Below are 24,643 nucleotides of genomic sequence, written 5' to 3' on the forward strand. Positions count from 1 at the left end.
TGTGAGGCATAGTACATCGCAGCTGCCACAGCTGCGTGTCAAAGTGTCTGGCTAGCTCGTCTCTTGGCTGACATGATCGGTTCGGAGTTTGGAGCGCCGGAACTAAGGGTGGACAATCAGTCTGCCATCGCATTGTGCAAGAATCCCGTGTTCCACGACCGGAGTAAGCATATCGAGCTTCGTTATCACTTTATCCGTGAGTGTGTTGAAGGGAACAGGATCGTCGTCAAGTACATTGCAACAGAACATCAGTTGGCGGACATCCTCACCAAGGCGCTCGGGCGCATTCGCTTCCAGGAGCTGCGTGTCAAGATCGGCGTCAACAAGCATTCAGGTGATCGCGTCAAGGATTAGGGGGAAGAAATGTTGTCATACTCCAGCGCGTCACCAAGATTATTTCCCGTTTTTCATTTACTTTCATTTCAACAAGTTGTTAGGCGGCCGTGCGAATTTTGTGCAGCTCGGCGCATGCAAGTTCATGCGGGAGTGCGTCCGGGTCCTGCGTGGCAAGTTCGTGGTCATGGGCATGCCCGATCTACTGGCGTTCGTGCTGCGCATGTAGGGCAGATTAGCTGTCATGTTTAGCACTAAGTTTTTCCCTTTAAATAGCTAAGCAATATACAGAAAACGCTGTTAAGTTTTAGCAGCACCAATTCCTGTCTTCGTTCCAACCCGTGTGCGTGTGTTCGTGCTCGCCGGCGGCGTCTAAACACCGGTTAACTCCGACACAAATTGCTTACGGAATGTGTCAGAATGGCAAATTCCGGAACGTTGTGGTGCTTGGGTGCTAATTTTTACGGCCCCAGGTTCTTTCGGTGGTATATTTCGAAAGTCATGATCTTTCGATAGTACAAAACGGATTGTCCTTTTCTTTAAATGATGGTTGTGTTTTTATGGAAAATTGTAAATACTCCTATAAATTTTATAATTGTATTTACTATATCACAAGTCTAACCCTGTTACAAAATCTTTCATGGTTCTCACTTAAGATAATATTAACATATTTATCGTGTTGTGACCTCGAGTGCTCTAAGTAAATTGATAGCATCAGTAGTTGATGATTGAGGATGATTTAACTATGTAATATGATTTATTGAACTTCTGGTTTGGTCTAATTTGTGTAATGAATTATAATGATATATTTAATTCAATAGACTTTATAGTGCGTTGTTAGTCCCTTTCTCATCTTCATCTTTCCAGCAAATCTTCATCTTTCCATGCTGGCATCCTACGTGAAGTCACATCACAGCAAATAAGTTAGAATCTTGAGGAGGGATTTAACAACCATGTTAGACTTGTAGTGTGTTAAATGCAACTATTTTACTTATAGGGGTATATGCAATTTTTCCTTTTTTTCTCTTAGACCTGGCTTGTTTCTTAATTAGAACTTAGAAGGGGTTGTATTCTTTTATTTATATGAAGCAGATCAAATATTGTTTTTGTTGCTTTGAATTGACATAGAGATATTCCTAATCTAAATGTATACAATGAGAGATGACTAATAACAGGAGCGGTCGCGCCGAGGAACCGTAGATTAATACCCGGGTTATCTCACGTGCTTGGATCTTCACCAGTTATCGATTAGTACATTTTTACACTTCAAAAAAGTCTCAAAATGTTTGTACATGTACATCTGAGTAATATGTATAACCGCCAAAAAAGAATGTGCAAACACGTGTACTGAACCAAAAGCAAACCTAGATAGAAGGGTTATCTTTGACGTAATAGCCAAATTACACCCTTGAAGTTTTATTGAGGGGCCACTCTAGTCCCCAAGGTTTCAAAATGTCTATCCAAGTCCTAAAAAATTCGTCTTTTGTCAAAGACACCCTTGGACCAACATGAAGTGCCACATGTACGTGCGCGTAGCCAGCATTGTGCGGCCTTGGGTGAGTCAGCATGTGAGAATTGACTCATTGTCCCTTTACGCGCCAACTATAAATTCCAGATTGATCCGATTGTTGAACACCTTAGCAGTAGGTAGAAATGGAACACTAGAAATAAAAAAAGAAAAGGAAACTGCATAAAACTATAATATAAAATTATACGTATTGTGTATCAATTTTCACATAAAAACCCGATTTTAATTAAATTTATTTAAGAATAATCTTATGTTTCTCAAAAAATCATACAACTTTTTGTACGTATTTCATAATCCATGTGCAATCCATTTTAAGTGGATTCACCAAAAAACATGTGTAAAATTTAAACTAAATTTTTCAAAAAGACTACTTTTATAACTCCTAACAATTAACTCCAAACAATTGTTAGTGCCTCAAATAAAATATCAAAAATCTGAGAAAAATCACTAATATTTTTCATATATGATGGACTAATTTCTCAAATTATTTCTAGCTTAGGTAATATGGTAAAAAAAATAAGTTTCTTTGTAAGTATATAAATGGAGTATTACAAAAGAAATCACTTTTTAACCATATAACATAGGGATGGAAATAATTTTAGAAATTCATCATATAATAAGAATATTATTGAATTTTTCCAAATTTTTGGGATTTTATTTGAGGCCAGTAGCTTTTTTTTTTAGAGAATTTTAATTTTAATTTTACATATGCTTTTTGGTGAATCTAGTTAAAATAGTTTGCACATAGATTATAGAACACGTAAAAAAAATTATAAGATTTTTGAAAAAATATAAGACTACTTTTTAAGTGAATTTAATTAAAATCGATTTTTGTGTGAAATTAGTGCACAATACTTATAGTTTTGTGTTACTAATCACATTACTTATAGTTTTATGTTATAAATGACATAATACTTATAGTTTTATACAATTCACCCGAAAAAGAACCCACAAACTGAGAGCATTTCAGACTTATCTCGTGTGTGCAAATAACAACCTAATGACTCAATACTAACCTAATGACATAGGTTTTGTTTTTTTTTTTGCAAATACAACTGCACGTGGTTTACCACAATATACATGAACCAAGCACAGATGATGGGTGAAGATCCAAGCACTCGGAGATTTACATGTCCCACGTAGATTACTAAACTAACCTTTTCCATGTGATATTGCAGCCACTAATCTAACCTGAATAATTTGACCGTTTCCATGTGATATTGCAGCCCCTAATCTAACCTGAATAATTTGACCGTTTGCATGTGATATTGCAGCCCCTAATCCAGGGAATAGGCTAGTCTACGAACTTTCACCTTGGGCCCCGACATCAACTAACAAATCAACAGAAATGTACCACCCGCACGAGTGAAATTGAACTGAAGAAAAATTCATGCAACGCCCATTCACTTCAACTCATACAAACACATCCAGTGACGGACCAGAATAAAAACAAACGAATGTCCCACTTATTATGCTAGAAATTTAGATATTTTACTTATTAGACTAGAGAATGTCTTGTGAATATGATACATATGATGAATCATAAAAAATGAAAATTTACTCGGTGTGAACACCCTAAACACATCAGAAACGAACCATTCACTAACTTAAGATGGCAAAAGTACAGACTTTTGCCCTCACTATTGATAGCAAATTGCCAAGTTCCCACGATGCGTTTTTAGATGAAGCACAACTGTCTATCCCTTACGTTTCTAAAGATTGAACAGCATTAACCTATTGCAGTACAAGCATCAACCGTTAGCCGATGCCTTATGAGGAAAGCTTTAAAAATTGAAACTCTCCATCCAGCATCACATGATCACTATAGATCTTGTTTGGTACAGCTTCTGCTTGTGGATTCCGTAGAAACTGTGCTGAACGGTAAGATTGTCTACAACAGATTATCAGTAAGCAGATTCTGAGAATAAACTACATAATCCAGAGAAGCAAAATCTGTTTTTCACAAGATTCTCCAGACAACGGATCGTACAGAAACATAAGCTATGCCAAACATGCCATAGTGGGGGGCAGAAGAACAAAAACAGATCCAGACATAGAAAGGACACCAAGCAATTGAACTCGCTGTTATTAATCTTCCTCCAAGTTGATGGCATCCTTGAACTTCCCATACAGTATCTTCTTCAGCTGAGCCATCAGGCTGAGGATGGATTCCTTCTCCTCCTCTAGCCTCTCCAGCTTCTTAGCTGCATCCTCTTTCATCTGCTCCAGCCTAGTCTCGACGTCATCTCTTGGCATGTGAGCAAACACTTCTCCAATTTGGAAGCGTACCACATCTTCATCTGACAAGATGAGTTCATTCCCAGCGTCGTCAAGGTTTTCATCTGCCTCCTGGTACATGTAGTATACAAGCAAATGGCATTTAAGGTTAAGATGTTTTAGGAATGTTTTGGGCCCTATTACAAACATACGAATTTCATACGAAACAGTTAAATTCCCACAGGAACCCTGAATTTACAAGCAGGTCCTTACTTTCAACAGCAGCCTCCATCAAAGAGAAGCTGTACTGTCCATAAATAGTAGCACTACGCAGCCAAATTTTAAAGTAATGTGGGAAAGTAACATTCTAATTTCATAATCTTCTTCTACTTATCTACATAGAGTGAAACAAAATGAAAGGAAATTTGACACCTTGCGATCTTCGCAACCAGTACCAACTACCAAGATTATTATTGAGACAAAGGTGAAAACATGTCTACTTAACATGAATTCAGGAACCATCTGATAAAAATCTTTAAAAAAGAACCCATCAGATAAACTATAGAATACACCTAAAATGCCTCATTCATATACATCTATCAACATGTAGAGGGATGAACATGGACCAAGCACCATGATGGCCTCTCCACAGGGATGCACACAAACCAAGCACCATGATAGCCTATCGCCCCATCCACAGCAATTTCTTAGCACAACATCCCTCATGATAACTAGTTCAGAAGACTCCAGGCATTGATACACATACTACCTTGACTGCTGGAAAATCTCCAAGACGTGGGATACTACATCACCAACCTTTGATCCAACCATTAAGAATATAGAACCCTAAGCAAATTGACTAATTTTAAAGAAAATTATTATGCGGTTTAACTCTTTCCTTTCCTCTATTGCACCTTTTTGTTTGTTCTTGTAAAGTCATGAGAAATTAAGACATCAACTGTAGACACCCTTCAACTATCTCCAAGTCAACATATAGTCTACATTGTGGTCATCGAGAATGTGTAAATTTAAGAAATATACCAAAAATACCTCCATTGTGGTCGTTGAAAATGGGGTAAGGCACAATGTATTATGGCAGTTTACTTGAGCAAGATGCTTCTATTTCTGAAGTGATAAGATGTATAGAAGAGCCTGAGTTAAAGTAGTATTCATTATTCTGTGGTAACTACAATTTGCATTCATCTGTTTATATGAGATGGAAGCACTAGCACAATAATTGGAATCCAAATACACAATGAGCGTGTGTTTGGTTAAAGTATGATTGCAGTTCGAAAAACCCCATATGGAGCTAAATACATGGGAGCTGACAAAGGTGATTGAAAGGTCAGAACAAAAGATATAGGCAGTGTTTTTTCATAACAAAGCCAGAATCAGGGTCGCCCAAACTTCCTAGAAGTTAAAATTCCTTGTGAAGCATTTTTTTCCCCTAACTTCCACTCTTCCAGACAAGATTAAATGCTATACATAGCAAATTCCACAAGCCAACCAAAAATATAGCCAAGTGCGCCCATCAAACAATCAGATCATAACATAATGCCATATCACAAATGAAGGAAATACTCTTAAGTGAAACAGATGCATAAACAAGAGAATCCAGAAACTACTCCATTTCTCTAACAAACGACTGTACTACACAAACGGGGCTCACAACTTTACCCAATACCACCTCCTGAAAAGATAAAACAACATAGCACAAGTGCATGGGATCCTAAGTTCCTAGCCTCCTTTCTTGCAAACAAATCAAGAAATGGGAATACTCACTCCGGCATTGTTTGCAAACATAGCACCATAATCCCAAGAACCTAGAAACCTAGCGAGCCGGCACCTCGCTACCTGCTAAAATTCTCATCTGCTCGAAGGCTACAACTGGCGCTCCGTTTCCACCACATGTGAAGCAATGCAAATACCAGGAGCACGGCGCAGCAAACGACAGGGGCTAAAGAAAGGGGAAAAGAGGGAGAGACGGTAAGGAACCTACCTTGGCGAGCTTGATCTCGTCGTGGAGCTCGTGGAGTCGGTTGTTGAGGCGGCCGAAGCGGTTGATGTTCTGCTGGTCCTCCCACGTCACCTGCGCCTCCGTGCCGTCCCCCTGAGGAATCAGCTCCCCGCCCCCAGATCAGACGCGCGCGGACACAAACAAGAACAGATCAAAGTGCAGAGCTAGACCCTAGCGGGTTGGGGGCTAGGGTTTGCCCCGTCTCTACCTGCTGCATCTCCGATTCCCTCGCCGAGATTGGAAGCGCAGGTGTGATCCGCGCTGGGCTTGGAGCTTGCAACCGCTGGTAGATTTGGTGCTCCGGTGTGGCAACTGGCAACAGGCGAGGGGAAGGGTTTTGAGGGGCGGCCGAAATCAACAAAAGAGAGAGATGAGGAGAATGGAGATGGTAAATACTGGGCCGTTGGATTTGGTCGTGATGGTACAAAGATCGCAAGGTGTCCAAGCTTCGAGGCTTGGAGATCTTTTTTATTTATTTTTTATTTTTTCAATATTTTGTAAAAATGCATACCATTTCAAAATATTGCCTATTTATACTACCACCGTCCCTCATCCTACGGATTACACCTTAAAAAAACATTGTGTTCTATTACTTTCAAAATTTACTATAGTATCAAAATAGTTACAAAAATTCTAAAAACAATGTATTTTGTAGAGGATACCATTGATCTAGCTCTTAAAAAAATTAGATAAAAATATGATTTGTATAATAAAAAAGATAAATTTTATTATACATAGTTTGACAATGAAATTTGTCTTTTTTGTTTTTCATTATAAAAGTATTAATTTGATTTGAATTTTTTTGCGAGATAGGTTATAGCATCCTTTACAACATACTTTTTTTAAAAAAAAATCATAAATATTTTGATAATATTTTAAATTTTGAGAGCATTGAAACACTGTGTTTTTTAGTTATTGCCCGTTAGAATGATTGACATCCTTTTTTTTCAAATGTGTTGCCCGTCAACAGGCGACAGTAAGATACCATCTAACCAACCGACGACAATAATTTAGATGTGCAATATTTTGAAATAGATATGTACTTTTACAAATATTGAAAAATAAAAATTTAAAAATTCGCAAGGTGTCAAGCTTGATGCTTGGAGAGCTTTTTATTTATATATTTTTATTTTTAATATTTGTAAAAATACATACTATTTTAAAATATTATACATCTAAATCATTTAATAAACAACATCTTGTGAGACCTACAGCATAGCGATTAAAAATTAAATATTTTGATCCACTTGGTGTTCACAATCACATATCGCTCGATAAACGAACCGTTGAAAAGGCGACATGCATCGGATGGGCCCACTAAAAAGTGTCGCCCGGGCGATGCCATACTTTTTCTACCCATGCAGTTGCTGTTAAATGCTTGTTGGAGACAAGACGTGCAGCGTCAGAGATCCTCTTCACTTCTTCAGGACTTGTTGGAGACAAGACGTGCAGGCTGTGCAACGCGCGCGTACACGCGGAACGAAGCCGGAAGGACATGGCGGCGGGGCTGGCCGCTGCAAGAACGTACGCTCTGAGCAGAGAGGGAGGTGTGCGATCGAGCGCCACCCACGCGGACGGCCAGCCGAAACAAGAACGTGCGAGCGAGGGTGGCAGAAGGCGGGCGGGGCATGGCCGGTTGGAGTTGGTGCGCCAAGATCCATGCTGCTTTGGAAATCTTTGTTCCTTTTCCAATGGCCCTAGCAGAATGTTATAATCTTTTCAACAGAATCCTTCTAAGTGTCGGCTGTTCCTTAGGTAACAGGATGTTATATCAGTTGGATGGACCACACCGTGTGACGGTAGGCTAGATGAATAATATTCTAAAATATATATGTATTTTTATAAATATTAAAAAATAAAAATATATATTAACAACAAAATTTAAGCTTGGAGCACATGACAGATCTTTTGGATTATGAAGTTTATTCTAAGAACTTTTAATGTTAGTTTTTTAAGTTTAAATAAATCACAAGGCAGTATATTAGAAAACATAAATCGCAAGGGTTTAAATGTCAATGCCTCTATCCAAGCAGGCCTTAACGGGAAATGTTATTTCCCTATTCTCCTATGTGGGCATTGATTTCCAATCCAGCAACATACAAATGTTATTGTCGGATTGCCATTACGATAAGAGTTATAATTGCCCTATGTCCTGAGAGAAAGAGAAAATACCTGCTCGATTAATCGCCTTTTATGAATGACAATTGGATTCATGCTCTCATGGTACATGACTCGCGAGTTTCATCTCGCGATTAGGTTTTTTTGGTTCACCAAGCACTCAAGTATATGTTTTGATGGTTTGATGTGTATGGCGAAGACTAACAGCGACATGTGAGGTGATCAGGTTAGTTTTTTTTGGTGATAACATGAATATTACCTCAATCGGAAAGAAGTATAAAGCTAGAATGTTTAATTCTGAAATATGAATAAATCGCCGTTACATTCTTGAAATGTGAATAAATCCCTGTTAAATTCTTCTGTTCAAGCTTAACATTTAGAAAATATCAATATTCAAAGGTGGGCCAGAAAAATATAGATAGTCAAAATGTAAAGATTGACCAAACTATGGTGGGTACATTCTGCTGCCGTCCTAAATCTGAAAAATCCACCGTTTCGAGGAAAGAAATGTAAACTATCCGCAAGACCACAAACACAAAGTTTAAAACAGGTCAGTTTCTCCTCGCAGTATGACGCAGTGAACTGATGGCTGAACCCTGAAGGACATTATTTTTGTAGAATTCAGTAGATGGGTTTGTTAGGGGACGCATCCTTACTCAGTACCATAAAAAAGAGCCTGGCAAAATTCAGACAATAGAATTCTAGACCGAAAATAAATAGAACTCAAGAGTTAGTGACAAAAGTGTATGGAGACAGTTCAAACAACAGCTGAAGTCAACAAAAAGGAAACGAATCTTATATGATCAGTTCTCACTTCTAACAGCAACTAGATTCCTGTGAAACTATGCCCGGTAGTAGCTCCAGAAAACAAGATCAAGAATGTATGTGCCCAGTAGAACAATATATCAACAACGGCGATTTCAACAGCAGGAGTTTAAAGAGAAATATTGGGTAACCAATTTTGTTTACAATAATTCAAGATACAGCCGAAAGACAATTTGCAATCAACTCTAGTCATCTCTTACAAGCAAAGGCTACAAGTTTCTCTCTATAATTTATGTCCAACCTAAATACATCAATATGATACTTACAAGTATCAATCACAACTTCTTATCTATTCCACTTCTGATGTATAATAAATAGGAAAAATACGTCCTAAAGGAATCAAATAACATCAACGCACATCAAAGAATATATGAATGTGACACAAAGGGCTGTCCGCCAAGTGAGCCAACCACATTATTGAGGCTATATCAAGGAGACTTATCTTTCACGACCTCTTCTAGGGATCCAACGAATGGCTGGCCCTGGCAGAATATGTGACCCGCCTCAGGTCGAAAATGGAATGAATCTTGCATGGTGCGCTCACAATGCAGGGGCCTTTGGCCGCCCGTATGTTAGCATCATTACAAACTCTTTCGCAGAGGAGCCTATCATGGTCTGTGTTGTCTGCGTCGATCGTCCCCTCAACCACAACTCCACTAAATTGCACAGAGGTTGCGTAGGGTTCACCAGCTGCTCGCAACACTTTATTTCCACCTGTAACAGAAATATTAAGAGCTTCTCAGTCAATTGAACATGCTTAGCTGAGCCTACAGCTGTACAGCAGCACTCCACAAAGCCCAAAAACAATTAGCAGAACATGTGTGTTGCAATTATATTAAAAGAAACAAGGGATACCTTGGGGAAAATGCTGATCCCAAGAGTATCACCACGGGAAATTGTAAAGGACATTGTTAAGATACATAATGCCGTGTGTGATTTGCATCTGAGACAACAAAATGGTACTATAAAGGGAAACCAATACTTTCAAATGTTACTCATCATTCCGGATATTCCTTCAAAGAATCTAGAGGCTAGACCCCAAACTGAAAATTTATTGATACAATGCCCATTGATATAGCATGCATTTTGACGAGTACAATTTACTGTTCAAATTGCAAAAGATATCCGTAACGGGGATCGATATCAGAAATGAAGCATGTCTTTCACCTACAGATGGCTACAAGGTTGGCAAAACTCAAACCCAGTCAAGCATAGATATTTCTTAAATCTTGACAGGAGAAAAATTCTAGAGCACACAAGCAGTTATCTACTAATACATGAGACACATAGGACTCACCTCAGACTCACTGGGAAGACTAAGCTTCTGCATAAGGTACTTTTGGATAGATGAAGCAGGTACATTTCCATCTCTGTCATAATACACGTAGCATTTTAGTCATAATCAGAACGGATAGGATATCAAGTCGCGAAATAACACAAATATCAATTCACAAAATAACACAAACACACAATGTTATGGAACTGAATCTGATAATGTATTCTATTACTGAAGGGACATCAAATTTACAAACAAGTTAAAATGATGCTAACATTGGACGCTATAATTCTATTCCATAGTCAAGTAACCAGCATATCTATACATCGAGATCGAGTAACTAAGGCATGGCTTAAACAAGATGAACCAGATAAACTTCAGTAATTTCTGGAATCAATGATCAAGGATCAGTAATTCACTGATCTCAGCCCCTCTTCACAAGATTAAATGGTCAAGCAAATTCACTGATCTCAGCCCCTCTACACTTCAACTGACCAAGCAACGTCAAGCACCCATCAGTTCTAGCAAGAAAAATGCACCCCACTTTCCTTAAAGGGTCGCTGCAAAGGTAATTTATGCTGTGTATTCATCATACAACTTATGAAAGTATACCTCTTCTTCTTTTTCCTTATAACAATAGTTCCTAAATTATATGTCCAGAGTTTTGTGCTTGTTTCTCAAAAATCTATCCACTGACGATCAAGTGAAATAAAATTAATAAGAACTTGTGTCGAGGTCATATTTTGAGAAATCTATTAAGTGAGAATATTATACTGTTCAAGTGTTCATGCATCTCAAGCAAAAGCTGAGTAAAATATGAGCTCACTTTATACGCAAATAGTGGGAAGGTATCTGTGGTAAAGGTGGGTCCCCTTGCCTGAAAATAATTAGAGCACGAGAAGATCAGATAGAAGTATTTGCTAGCTATTTATTTTTGTGAATGTTAAGATTTAAAGGATTCTATGATGAACTGATGATGCTTACTGGTTAAATGAAGCAACCAATGAAAACCATAGAGAACTGAATTTCTTTTCATTTTGTGTAGCTGCAGCATCAGGCTTTGCATCTGCTGGAGCTTGAAGTTCTCTCCTCCTCCGCCTAGTGCCTTGAACTTTCCTTTTTGGCATCACTGGTGGCATGGGAACATCTTTCTTGTCATCCTCAATTTTTGACTTCTGTAGATGCTCCCTTACCTTTGTTTTGTTAGGATATGTACTACTGGGAGAGCCGTTGTGTTGCTCTCCCTTAATAACTAGATTCTGTGAACTCAACCTAAAGGATTTTGTCCTGTTCGCAGCTTCTAAACAGTTTAAAGGCCGCCAGAGCTCACCCTTATCCTCCAACTCCTTACTATCATCCTCGGCATCTTTATTGGAGGAATAGTTTGAGGCCTCAACGTTTGATGATATCTGCAGGGAATAGGATCCGGTTACTGCTGGTATGTGCATTCTTCTAGCTACTGTACCTTTTGGGAATTTAAGATGCAGACCCATGACTCCACAGCTAGGTCCACTGCAACTAGCATAATGATGCTGGTGATATAAATTATAAGGTGTGTGACTGTGTGTCATTTACCTGTCTTCTTGTTTGCGGTGCTTTGCCTGAATTAGCTGGCAAGCTTGAACTTTGAGAATGACTGTCACCATTATCAATTTCCTTTTTCACAGGACCTTCGAGAATTGGACCAAGGCCATGTAAGGCAGCAGCAGCTTTCCTGGTAACTGCTCTTGTTCGCCGTCCAGTCAAGCCTGTTGGTTTTACTTTAGGTGTATTGACAACTAGTGAAGAGATAGATCTCTCTTTCCTTTTAGTGGGAAGTGAAATAGGAGATGGAATTTCTTCTGCCTTAATCTTCTTTCTTTTGAATGGAAAAAGTTTTGATCTTACATCTTGTAAACTGTGATCAGCTCTGAATATTAGAAAACACAAAAATGAGTATAAGAAAGGCATAAGGTACCAATGAAAAATTGAAGAAACAAAGTAGAAAACTATTTCTTTTCCAACTAAAGAATACAAGTACTATCGTGTAGTAATTAAACTAGTCCGGGGCATTTGTATGCCAAATGTAACAATGTGTTTTCACAAGATGTCAATGAACTTAAATCAACTGCAACAGTGACAAGAACCCTTGGAAACATCAATGGAGTAAATAGGAGCAAAATTTTGGCACCCACACACTCTAATAGACACTACACAAAAATAAAGCAAGAAAACCCAGAATTCAAGCGAACAACAATGATTTCTTACTTGATATAAAATGGTTTGCTGCATTGCTGAGAACTTGATTATTTAATATGCAGTGTGCTACAAATTTATGTCCATCGAGATTGTTCATGAAGTTATTAAGTCCTTCAGATTGAGCATTTCTATGATTTTTCCCTTTGTTTACTACCAATTATTACTTTATAGTAATTTTCATGTATATTACAAAGATCTGAATCAAAGTACCAGGTTCTGGGAGTGGCACCACATCGAAAACCAACAAAGTAGTGGTCAAACTACATCCATATCCATATATTTTTCAAATGAAAATGTATTATCCAACTATCAACACATCATAATGAAATACGTTTATTTCATTACCGAATTCGAATAAGATAACACTTCAGATGAGAAACAAATTAAAACAAGTTCACATCCACATTTTTAGTATGGGAAAATCTAAACCATATCAGTACCTTATGGAATGCTTATGTCAAATAAATAAATCAGACAGGTGATTTGATCTGTTTTGCATCAGTTTTAGGTTCTGTATATGCCATTAGATTGAAAGTAATACTATGATTAAAAATCCAGCAAACTTAAACATGAAAGTCATACATTGAAAGTGCCATCATACAGTTATTTTGACCTTAAGATCTTCAGCGACAAGCACAATGGATAAATGTACACACTCATGAGTGTAGGTATACCTAAGCTTCTCAACAGGAGTGCAGCCAAGATTTTTTTTACATGCTGGACAGCATTCTACTTCCTCGTCATTGAACTTCTCATATATACACTTTCTGCAAACTGCATCAGAACCAAAAGATTATAGCTCTGAAATTACATTAATTGTTTTTAAAAAAAACTGAAACTGCAAGGAATCAAAGATGTTATTCACAGCAAGTGAAGTTATGACACTAAGAACATGCTCCCACTGCTTTTATTATTGTGTTGTACACTGAACTGTGCAATTAGTGGTAGGATCAGAAACCTGTTTATTGTAAAACATACCGCAGAAGAAAAGCTAGAAAGAGAAACATTATGGTTGTCCGCCAAAAGAACAAGAACAAAATGCTACAGAATAAACTCAGAAAAAAGCAAAGGGACCTGAGATAGGATAGCATCAAAATTTATCCGTCATCATCAGCGTTTCAGTGCATCAAAATGGAATCACATATTAGCAACAATATAGCAGCAGCTATGTAACACACTAAAACGTACTCAAGATGTTATGTGCAGGAATTACTCAAGATGCTCCAGTATGTGATTAAAAACAATTTTTTTAGGGTCTGTAATTAAAAGTGAATTGCAATACGAAGACGAAGCCTAAACAGGATTCTTCAAATGATTTTAACAAAAATGCAAAGCAGGCAGATTTGACCTCATATCAGCAACTATACACAATTCCACCCAAGATCCACGTTTGTAATCATAAGCTACCATCTTTCTACAGCTATTGTAGTGTTTCTCTCTGCCTTTTACAAATACCATCTTGGCAATAGTCACTAGTTACATGTTTGTTCAAATTTGGCCCAGAATTCATAATGGCAAGTACTAGTGACGAAATAATTCAGGTACCCCAGAATTGGATAATGTTAGAAGCATCTCAGGCATCCGAATATGAGCTGCGCACACAAATCATGCTCCTTATGAAACTGAACAGTTTATACCGGAAGTGGAAGCAGCAGCACAATACGAAAAAACTACGTGCACCCCTCTCTCGGATCACAGTTAGAGGCTTACATTTGCCCCATAAACGTTGCACACCCCAAAACTGAATAAGATTTCATCCGAATATAAAACCTGAATAAAGCATCAAGTCAACTGGTAGCACCCAAACTAAAAGCGAAACCAGTAGTGAATCCTCTAGCTCAGAGGATTAAAAAAATAAAAAAAATGCGAAAGTATCAACAATCCATGATACATGTTTCACATTTTGTACAGCATCCATTTCATATAATCCAACATTTCCACCCCGTGTACGTACGTCGATCGATGGACAGGAACAGGACTATAGCGCACGTAAAGCATTAGAACAAGCGGCGAAAGAGAACAAAGCCCTCCCCGGCCGGTAAGAACCCCCGGCAACCTGGCTCGCCGCTAGCTCAAGGTCAATCACGGCAAGCCGACGCCGTCCCCGAAGCGAAATCCAAACCCGCGACACGCGAAAGCGCACCGAATCCTCCCAGGAGCGGTCGAGAGCGCCCCCGCGCACGTCCCGGAGCACGAGGAGGCAGCGACACGCCAAATCCCACGTCCCGGAGGAGCGTGGACCGCGAGACGCGTCGAATCAGGTGGCAACCGACGTGCGGGAACCGAATCCGAGGCGATGACCGGAGCTTTAACGACGGCGGCGGGGAAAGCAGATGAAGGAAGGGGGGAGCAGAGGACTCACATGTGTGGAGGCACTCGGAGATGGTGGTGGCGTCGCGTAGGAGGCGGTGGCAGAGCGGGCACGTCATGCACCGCGCGAGCAGGTCCCGCTTGACCATCACCACCCCGCTCCCCGCGCCCGCGGACGCCGCCGTGGCGGAGGAGGAGGATGGGGAGGTGACGCCGCGCCTCCTTCTCTTCCTCCCCCTGCCGCCCCTCCTCTCCCCCTTCGCCTCCTCCTCGCCGTCTTGTACCGCCGCCGGCTCCGCCTTGACCACAGCCTCAGCCTCTGCGGTCGGCTCCTCCACTCGCTCCGCCGGCGCCGTGGGCTCCTCCGTCGAAGTGGGGCCGGGCTGCATGGCGCATGGGGTTGGTGGTCGCTGCGAGGTGGGGTTGGGGGAGGAGGCGGAGGAGGAGAGATCGAGACGGGGGAGGTGGAGGATGGAAATGCGTCTGCGTGCCGAGCGCGACAAAGGCGAAAGAAAAGTGGGCAGGCAGGCCAACCCAAGCGAAGCCAACGACGCCACAGCGGGTGCTACGAACGCTAGCACCCGCGACATTTCGTGCCTTCGTGGGTGAGCGATCCGTACCAGAGTAGACGGCGCGCGTCGGCCGTGGGTCGATCGCTGCACGCCATCGCCACCAACGGCTAGCCGCACCGGGCGCGCGTTGCCCGACCATCGTACTGGTACTGGTAGTAGCGGCCGTGATTACTGTGGACCTGAGCAGGCAAGGACGTAATTAGTCCGAGCGATGGAGCATGTCGGGCGGCCACGTTCCTCGTCCCCAATCTGGTTTGTTTATCACTAGTGTTTAGCACTTTAGCTACCAGGCCAATTTTACTGCGTGGAATTCATGGAGAGTAATTCGGCTTCGCAACCAAGGCAAAAGGAGAAGAGAAAGTGGGCAGGCCAGCCAAGCCAATCCCACTAGCTCCACGTTGACGTTGCTTAGTCTGCCGTCTCCCTGCACTGTTTACCAACGTACCTTCCTCCTCGGTATCACGCTGGCCATGTTTAGTGGCCACGCCGAGCGATTTGCATTGCACCTGACCAGTGCACACAAATACGTACGCGCAGCAACCGGCCGGCGACGCGAGCTAGGATCGATTGGGCGGGGTGGGCTGGGATTGGGTGCCAGAGCACGTGGCCACAGGGCAGGTGCGTTGGGATGATCCCTTCGCCGTATTCGCGCGGGCTGCGGGCGGTTGTGCAGCCCGCCGGCGGGACCGATCGATGGGACGAATTTTTTTTCCTTTCTTTTTTGGGTGGGCTGGTGGACTAGCGATTTGATTGGTTGCTCCTATCAGAATAACCTGGTATGGTAGATGTCTAAAATTTTAGAAAGAAATATGTTTAACTATTTATATATATTATGTCAGTTTAATTTAATGAATACAAACAGTAGATGGATCTATTAATTAGTATTATAAAATTATCTTCATACGAGTAACCAATCGTAGTCTTATTCTTACAACTCTAATATAAAATAAACATGTCGCGCTGACTGTTATTACGTAATCGAGCAGGATATGGCTGAGCCCGAGAAGAGGAACACTAGCTACATATCAGACTATGTATTATGCGTTCCAAACCAAACCCCAGATAGGGCTGAGCCCTCGATCGGACATTGCGCAACGCGGCCGCATGTACGATCGATCGGTCAATCATGCATGCAGCCCAGTGTAGTCGGTGGGGGCCGGGCGAACTACTCCGTACGCGCCCGTCGGTGTTCTGGTCCTGCTAGAACTCCTAAAAATAGCGTATCCAAACGTCTGTGTTTTGATATATTCAGAATACCCATGAAACTCCATGGCGCCTGTAACCAATGGAACCGAAGTACAATGCGTTTGAAATTTTCACGGAGAAGTACACCATATTATATATGGTAGTAAAGACTCTGTGTAACGTATATATTAGCTCATCTCCAAACGACAGACAACTAGTGATGACAAGAGATGACCTGATAGCTAGTGAAGAAACTAAAAGACAACATCGACCATGCATGCATAGGAGATCCATGCGCGTGCTTGGCGCGCGGCTGGCGATGGCCTCCTCACGGCGGGTTACCTGGCAGGCTGGCACGGCAGCCGTTCAGGCAGTCGTCGGCCCTGCTCCGACAACCACGGTGGCCATCTTCAGCGGTGTGACTCCGACAGAAACCATCTGCTATAGCTGCCGAGGAAGGGATCGGTAGAGTAGAGAATGATGGCAAGAACCAACCAAATGTGATCGACGACGAAACGATAGTTGAACTACAGTCTACAACCACTACGTAAAAAACAGATAAAAGAGACACATAAATGATGGATTATTACATAAGTCTTCACTTATGTCGTCTTAAATTGGAACCAGATATTTACCTGTTACGGATAACAAATAATAGGTGACGATCGTAAGTGACAGGTAATAACTAAATCCGTCACTTATAACTTAGTCATAAGTGATAGGTCTTCCTGCACCAGTTATTACCCGTCACTTATGACTTAGCAAATGTGACAGGTTTCCCCAGATCATGTTATGACATGTCACTTATAACAAATAATAAGTAACATGTAATATTATCATCTATCACTTATTACTTAGCTCTGTTTAAAGAGTTGGCCAGTCACTGTGCGAGCGAACAATTACTTAATAGTTCTGTCCGCATAGTGCTGGTGATTTTCACCGGCTCCGGTAGAGATTTTCTAATATCTTATTGATTTAAAGTTTGAATTGGTGCTAGGTCTTTCAAAGTTTGCATCTCCTATTTTCTCCTCCTTTCCTTCTCCTCTAATCCTTATTTGGTAGATTTGTTGTGCTTTAAGTTGTAATCGGTCATTTTGCATCTTTATCCAAAATCTTAGTACAAGTGAGTTGTATTTATGTTAGATTTGATACAAGGTTTTCCCGATCTACCGCGAGATGCCACATATCTAGTATATTTGTATAGAATTTTTAATCGCATGCTTAACCACGAAATTAAGGTAATTGTTAATGAAGAATGAATGTTTTTACATTAATTATATATGACAGACAGAAGTTGGATATACCTTGAGACCCGGACTTATTCGGAGTACCTGAGCGGGGTGAAGCATTTCATAAGTGCTGCCTTGGCGGAAATGAAAGATCATGGTAAAACGGTAATGTATTGCCCATGTCGCAACTGCAAGAATGATAATAAGTTTTCGAAACCAGACAATATCCATGCACACTTGGTCATGTATGGATTTAAAGAGAATTATACATGTTAGAACAAACATGACGAGGAAGGCCTTAACGAGGGAGAGTTGGATTGAGCCCTCCATGTCGACAGTGTGGATCAAGGACTTACACCCGGTGAAATGGATCATGATCTCAGGGATGATGACATATTAGGTTTTAATGATAATGATCTCGAGGATTTTGTGAAGAATGTGGATCATATGGTGTGAGATGTCGAGCGGAACGACAAGTATAACAATGGTGAATTTGCTAAATTCTAGGACTTTATGCGGGATTCTAAGACGTCCCTTTATCCTAACTATAAGGAGAAGTACACGCAGATATTTAGAAACTAAAGCTTCTACAGATAAAGGCAACCCATGGTTAGACTGACAAGAGTTTCGAAACATTGCTAGATCTGCTAAGGGACATACTACTGGAGGGCGTCTACGACGTGAAGAAGATAATTTGTCCTTTAGGACTGGAAATAGAAAAAAAATACATGCATGTAAGCATGATTGTATCTTGTTTCGTGAAGAGTATGCAGAGCTGGATCAATGCCCCACTTATGGAACCCATCGATACAAGAGTAGAAATGACGGTGGTGACGGGGATGGAGGCAAGAAAAGTAAAGGTGGTCCTAGGAAGGTGGTGTGATATTTTCCTGTAATTCCCCGTCTGAAGCGTCTGTTTGCCAACATAAATGAGGCATAATTGGTGTGTTGGCATAAGGAGGGTTGTAAGAATGACACAATGATACGACACCCAGCGGATTCCGCTCAGTGGCAAATCTTTGATTCCACATTTGGTTGGTTCGTTGAAGAATTGAGAAATATTAGGTTTGCTATGAGCACATATGGTATGAATCCATTCGGTAACATGAGTACCTCACATAGCACCTGACCTGTTGTATTATCTATCTACAACCTTCTACCCTGGCTTTGTAATAAGCAGAAATACATTATGTTGTCGATATTGATATCAGGACAGAAACAATCTAGCAACGGTATCGATGTGTACCTCAGGCCTTTAGTCAATGATCTTAAGAAACTCTGGTCAGAAGGCGTCGAAGTTTGGGATCAGTGCAAGCAAGAGTACTTTACCTTGCACACCATGTTGTTTGTCACCATCAATGATCTGTCAACACATCGTAACTTGTTAGGTCAGAGCAAAAGAAAATGTGAAGCTTGCCCACATTGCTTAGATGACACATGCAGTTTGAGGTTGAATAACTCAAAGAAAATAGTGTACATGCGGTATCGACATTTCCTTCCCAGGAAGCACCCATACCAAAATATGGACAAGCAGTTCGATGGCACAAAGGAGAAAGCGTTATCTTCGAAGCATTTCAGCGGGGAAGATATCCACAATCAGATTAAGAATATCAATATTGTCCTTGGCAAGCGAAAATAATCCTCCTAGGATGATGAACGGTTAGGAATGTGGAACAAGAAATCAATACTATTCGAGCTAGAGTATTGGAAAAAAAATTAGATGTTCACCATTCTATCGACAATATGCATGTAAAGAAGAATATCTGCGAGAGTCTGATCGGTACATTGCTCCAAATAAAGGGAAAAGTAGCTATCACTCTCTTCAGGAAGGAGAAAAAAAAATTATGCGAGTTCTTGCACAGTGTGAAAGTCCCCTCCAGTTACTCATCCAACATCGCAAGACTTATTTCGGTGAAAAAGCTAAAAATAAATTTTACCATGATGAAGTCCTATGATTGCCATGTGATGATGATGTCATTGCTTGCGGTAGCTATTAGGAACATCCTCCCAATAAAGTTTCGCGAGGCTATCCTGAGCCTGTGCTTTTTCTTCAATGATTGCCATGTGATGATGATGTCATTGCTTGCGGTAGCTATTAGGAACATCCTCCCAATAAAGTTTCGCGAGGCTATCCTGAGCCTGTGCTTTTTCTTCAATGCAATTGAACAAAAGGTGTTTGATCCAGACTCGCTGGAGGAGCTAGAAAGAAGACACTTTGAGACTCTATATCTTCTTGAGGTGTATTTTCTACCATCCTTTTTTGATATCATGGTACATCTCACTGCTCACCTTGTGAAGGAGATACATTATCTTGGCCTCGTGTTCCTGCATCACTTGTTTCCATATGAGAGATATATTGGCGTTCTCAAGTCGTACGTAAGGAATCAAGCCTTTCCTGAGGGATGCATCGTGTAGGGTTACGTGACGGGAAAAGCATTGGAGTGGTCTGTTAATTACATTGACCCAAATAACCCACTTAGCGTGCCTAAGTCTCAGCATGATTGGTGGCTCGCAGGTGTGGGGGTTCTGGGGAAGATGGCAATTATCCTGATCCAAAGGTATATGACCAAGCTCATTTCCTCGTGCTACAATAAATGAGCAAAGTGTGCCCATATGTCGATGAGCACAAGCAGATGCTACTTGAAGAGAATTCGGGGCAGATCGAAGCTTGGGTTGCAAGGCAACATATGCAAAGGCTCACAACTTGGTTCCGAGATCGAATCAGACAATCGATTACTCCTATAAGTGCTCGGATAAAAAACTGGCATCGGGCCCTATATACACAATTGTGACATATCAAGGGTACAGTATAAATAGATACATATTTTACACAGTTGCCCAAGATGAGAAGAGCATATACCAGAACAGTGGTGTCCGTATAGATACTTATGACAATGACATGCAGATAGGCACATACTATGGTCAAATAGAGGAGATCTGGGAGTTGAACTACTTGAGATTCAAGGTAGTCCTGTTTCGGTGTCGTTGGATACATGGGGCAAAGGGCGTCACTAGTGACAAGTATGAATTCACTAGTATTGATCTCAAATATGTTGGATACAAGTCTGAACCCTTCGTACTCGCTAAAGATGTTCGCCAAGTCTTTTATGTGATAGACACAACAAAGAAGAGATGTCATGTGGTTTTCACTGGGAAAAGACGCATCGTCGAGGTTGCAAACATCGTTGATGAGGAGGAGTTCAATCAATTCGATGAAATCAATTGTGCCACGTCTTTCGCCAACCGAGAAATCTCCATACTTGCGCTCTGACCATAACGAATGGATCTATGTCAAGAAAGCACGAAAACAACGAATTCGAATTTCAGTGTCAACTTTGTAATATTAATGTCAAATTTGAATTTATATATATTAAATTTGTAATATTGATGTCAAATATGTAATATTATTATGTGAAATTTGAATTTTAGGTTTCAAGTTATTTGAATTTATAATATTAGATCCAATTGAATGTTTATATTAGACGATCTAGTTCATATCTATGTTTTTTAATTTTGTTTTTTCATATAGCTATTGTTCATATGGGTAATATATATAGGTACTGTGTGATTTTTTATATGCATTTTTTATATTGAAGTTAATGAAATTATGAGCATATTTTAAGTCTATTTAATTAGCATAACAAAGGTTGTCATCTCTTATTATACATGACGGGTGATATTATTCACCTGTCACCTATGACTCACAATAAGTGATGGGTGGTTATAATAGGTGATGGGTGAAATTTCTCACCCGTCACCTATAACCTTTATGTATATTACCAATGCGACCTTCGCCTAAGTCATTTCCCTCTCGCGCCTCAGTCCCCTGCGCTAGGATTTGTCGCCGCCCTCGGAGCGCCGCCGCCTCCGAGCACCCAGCACCATCGCCTTCCTCCGCGCGCCGTCGTCCACCTCGCCGCCGCCGTCCCAGAGGATCAGGAGCCTGGTGCTATCGCCTTCCTCTGCACACCGCCGTCCACCTCGCTGCCCTCAGAACTGTTGTCGCCCCCGAGCCCGCCGTCGTGGTCGGAGCCTCGTTGTCCTCGGGTTCCCGCCCCCGTCGGAGCCCCGTCGTCGCCCCTGAACCCGCCGCACTTGGAGCACCACCGTCACCTCCGAGCACCTAGCACCGTTGCCTTCCTCCGTGACGACCTCAGCCTTCGCGGCAACCCTAACCTCCGTGACGCTGCTCCTCCTCTCTCCAGGTCAGCTCCCAAATCTCTCGGATCGCGCACTGATATCATCTCAGTGCACCCACTTAGCTTCTACAGATGAAGCTTGAATCAACTAGCTTTTCTTTTCCCACTCTCAATATATATAGTAGGTATAATCATGATCAGATGCTTATATTTCTCTTTAGTTGCACAAAGTTGTCTTTGGAGCATACTCTGTATGATAAATAATTGCTTAATTCTGGAACATGAATGTGAATGTGAAAGGCCCAGGAGCTGTGCTTGAGTGGTTGTAGAGCATGATGGTTGTTTTCCACTGAACTTGTTTGAATTTTCTTAGTGAGCATTATGCTTTTCTGATGCATTTGCTACTTGTTTCCTGAAATTTCCATGTGAAAAGGTTCAGCTGCCACCTGCACAGTAGTATTTCTGCTAAAAAGCTGATGCTGAATTGCTGGTAATTGTTTTACCATTTCTGTGTTTTCATCTCCATAAATTAGGAAATTAATCTAAAAATGTATCTTAAGCTGAGCTAATAAAGGACTGAGATAGTCATTCTTCATTTAGTGATACTTGGGGTACCTTTCCCCTAGCTTTTACTTACCTCCAATTAGTACATTTGTGTGAGTAGTAGGATACAAAATTCAGGAACCATCCATCCTATGACTATTGCTCATTCTTTTTTAGGTTTCATTCTATAACTACTATTTTGTAGGTTTCATCCTATGACTATTGCTGATTTTAAATGGTGTGATGCGGCGGTTTAGGCTTGGTGTTCCTAGGCAGTTCTTGGGTAATTGGTGGGTAAGTTGGGTATGGGTGGAGCAGTGGTTTGCACTTAGTGTTGTTCTATTTTGGTGGGTTTATGTGGGGGTCAAGCATCTCGAGTGGTTGTAGCCTCTTAGCGTATTAGAATTGCTTATAGGAATTATGCAAAACCTGTGTTGTTTGGAAAATTATGCTTGTTCTATTTGCATATGTTATCCTTAGCATATGTTTTATTGAGCAAAAGCCTGAACCAATTGATAGTTCGACTAGTAGATTTAATCACCACGATTATACTACACTTGATCAAAAGAAAATCTTTTGAATCTACCTTGTTCTTAACCATGATTACCTTTCTTTCCTCTAAGAAACTATGGGGCAGAAGAGGACTGTCACCCCTGAGAAACCAAAAGCACAGAGGATGCTAGCACTAGAGGCCGCCTCGGCACAAGATGGGGCAGATAGGAGCCCAAGCCCGCACCTGACGTCCTCCTCCAGCAGCAGTGAAAGCCAGTATCACAGTCCGAGCCCCGACCTGTCACCGATGCGGGATAGCTGACGTCGGGCAAGTGACAAAGAATACAATCCCGCCGAAGAGGTATTAATATGAGTCAATGCTTTTATACTTGTTGAATGAAAGAGTATTTTTTATTTGTGTCAGCTCCCCTTGTTTGCTCTCTAGATGGCGGAAGCGCAGTTTCCAAGCCAAACAACTGGTAGCGGTGCACGAGCTCGAAAGGCAAGGTCACAAACACAGTGGTCGACGGACAAGGCTACCGTCACAGGAATCGATGCTGACGGGCTGCCTATGGATGAAAAGGCCCTGAATAGATTCTGAAGGGTCACATGGCTCATTGCTCGGGAGTGGGTGCCAATAACGACTAAGTTCGAAGACCTCAGTGACGAAGCTAAGAGGGACTTGTTCGATAATGTCGACAAGGAGTATCTGGAGTACCATGGAAACATGAGCGAGCATCAAACGATCGCCGCGCTCAATGCAACAATAAAAACAATTGCAAAACTTCACCAAAGCTTTAAGAGTAAGCTTGTGAATCGGTACTTGGCTAAAGGGGTGACACCTTTCAAGAGCTACAAGCACTTGAAAGAGGAAGATTGTGATGCTTTTGTGTAGATAAAGAACTCAGAGTAGTTCAAAAAGGAGAGTGAGGAGAAGAAGCAGCTTTGGAACAAGTATAACCACAGAACTGACGCAACCGGGTACGCTGGGAATAAGGGCCAAATGGCAGGCAGAGGACGAAAAGTTATCCAGAGAAGGCCGCGAGAATCCTTAGCTCCAATTCTTGGGACGATCGAAGTCATATTTGCGTGCAAGGGGTGAGCTGTCTGAGAGCAGGGAAATCACATTTAGAAACACCAAAACCCAGGCAGTCGTCGAAAAAGTAAAAGAAAAAGTAGCTGAAGCTAGCCAAGGTTCTTTCACCAGGGTCAGGGAACATGATGTTCTCTCAGCGGTGTGAGAAACCCGGAGCACCCAGGTCGAGTGCGAGGTGTGTCAAGTTCCCATGGCTGAAAATACGGCTTTCCCGAAGACCTCAGGATGTACAAGAAGAGGAAGAGGCCTGCAGTGGATGTGGATGCATTGACACAGGATATCACCTAGAAAGTTTACGCAAACATCATAGAGCAGCTTGCAGCAAAGGGAACATATATTTTCATCCCAACGGAAGCTAGCCTCAGAATTGCTGGGAGGAGTAGCTGCGCCTCCAACAGGAGGTCGATCAAAAAGTAGTTGTTGCCGTGACTGAGCCAGATACGATTGACTTACTAGAAGGGCCCACACCCTGCAACCTTGTAATCAGGCATAGCGAGTATCACATCGAGGTTGCAAGGGGTCAGG

At 41.3% G+C, this 24,643-nt stretch overlaps 2 protein-coding genes across 2 annotated transcripts; both read right to left on the minus strand.

Moving 5' to 3' along the window:
- Positions 1–3,644: 3,644 nt before the first annotated feature.
- Positions 3,645–6,464, minus strand: LOC133912903 (probable prefoldin subunit 4). The gene is made up of 3 exons (XM_062355875.1): positions 6,304–6,464; positions 6,078–6,188; positions 3,645–4,210 (listed from the first exon to the last, which is right to left on the minus strand). Exons 1-3 carry the CDS (start codon positions 6,310–6,312, stop codon positions 3,950–3,952), a joined length of 381 nt encoding a protein of 126 aa, XP_062211859.1. The 5' UTR covers positions 6,313–6,464; the 3' UTR covers positions 3,645–3,949.
- A 2,682-nt stretch (positions 6,465–9,146) lies between these two features.
- Positions 9,147–15,467, minus strand: LOC133912904 (E3 ubiquitin protein ligase DRIP2-like). The gene is made up of 7 exons (XM_062355877.1): positions 14,915–15,467; positions 13,227–13,326; positions 11,890–12,223; positions 11,299–11,723; positions 11,141–11,191; positions 10,336–10,408; positions 9,147–9,752 (listed from the first exon to the last, which is right to left on the minus strand). The coding sequence occupies exons 1-7, from the start codon at positions 15,450–15,452 to the stop codon at positions 9,579–9,581; spliced, it is 1,695 nt and encodes a 564-aa protein (XP_062211861.1). The 5' UTR covers positions 15,453–15,467; the 3' UTR covers positions 9,147–9,578.
- Positions 15,468–24,643: the final 9,176 nt, after the last annotated feature.

This window comes from Phragmites australis, chromosome 3 (genome assembly GCF_958298935.1).
Source record: "Phragmites australis chromosome 3, lpPhrAust1.1, whole genome shotgun sequence".
NCBI classification, from domain to species: Eukaryota; Viridiplantae; Streptophyta; class Magnoliopsida; order Poales; family Poaceae; genus Phragmites; species Phragmites australis.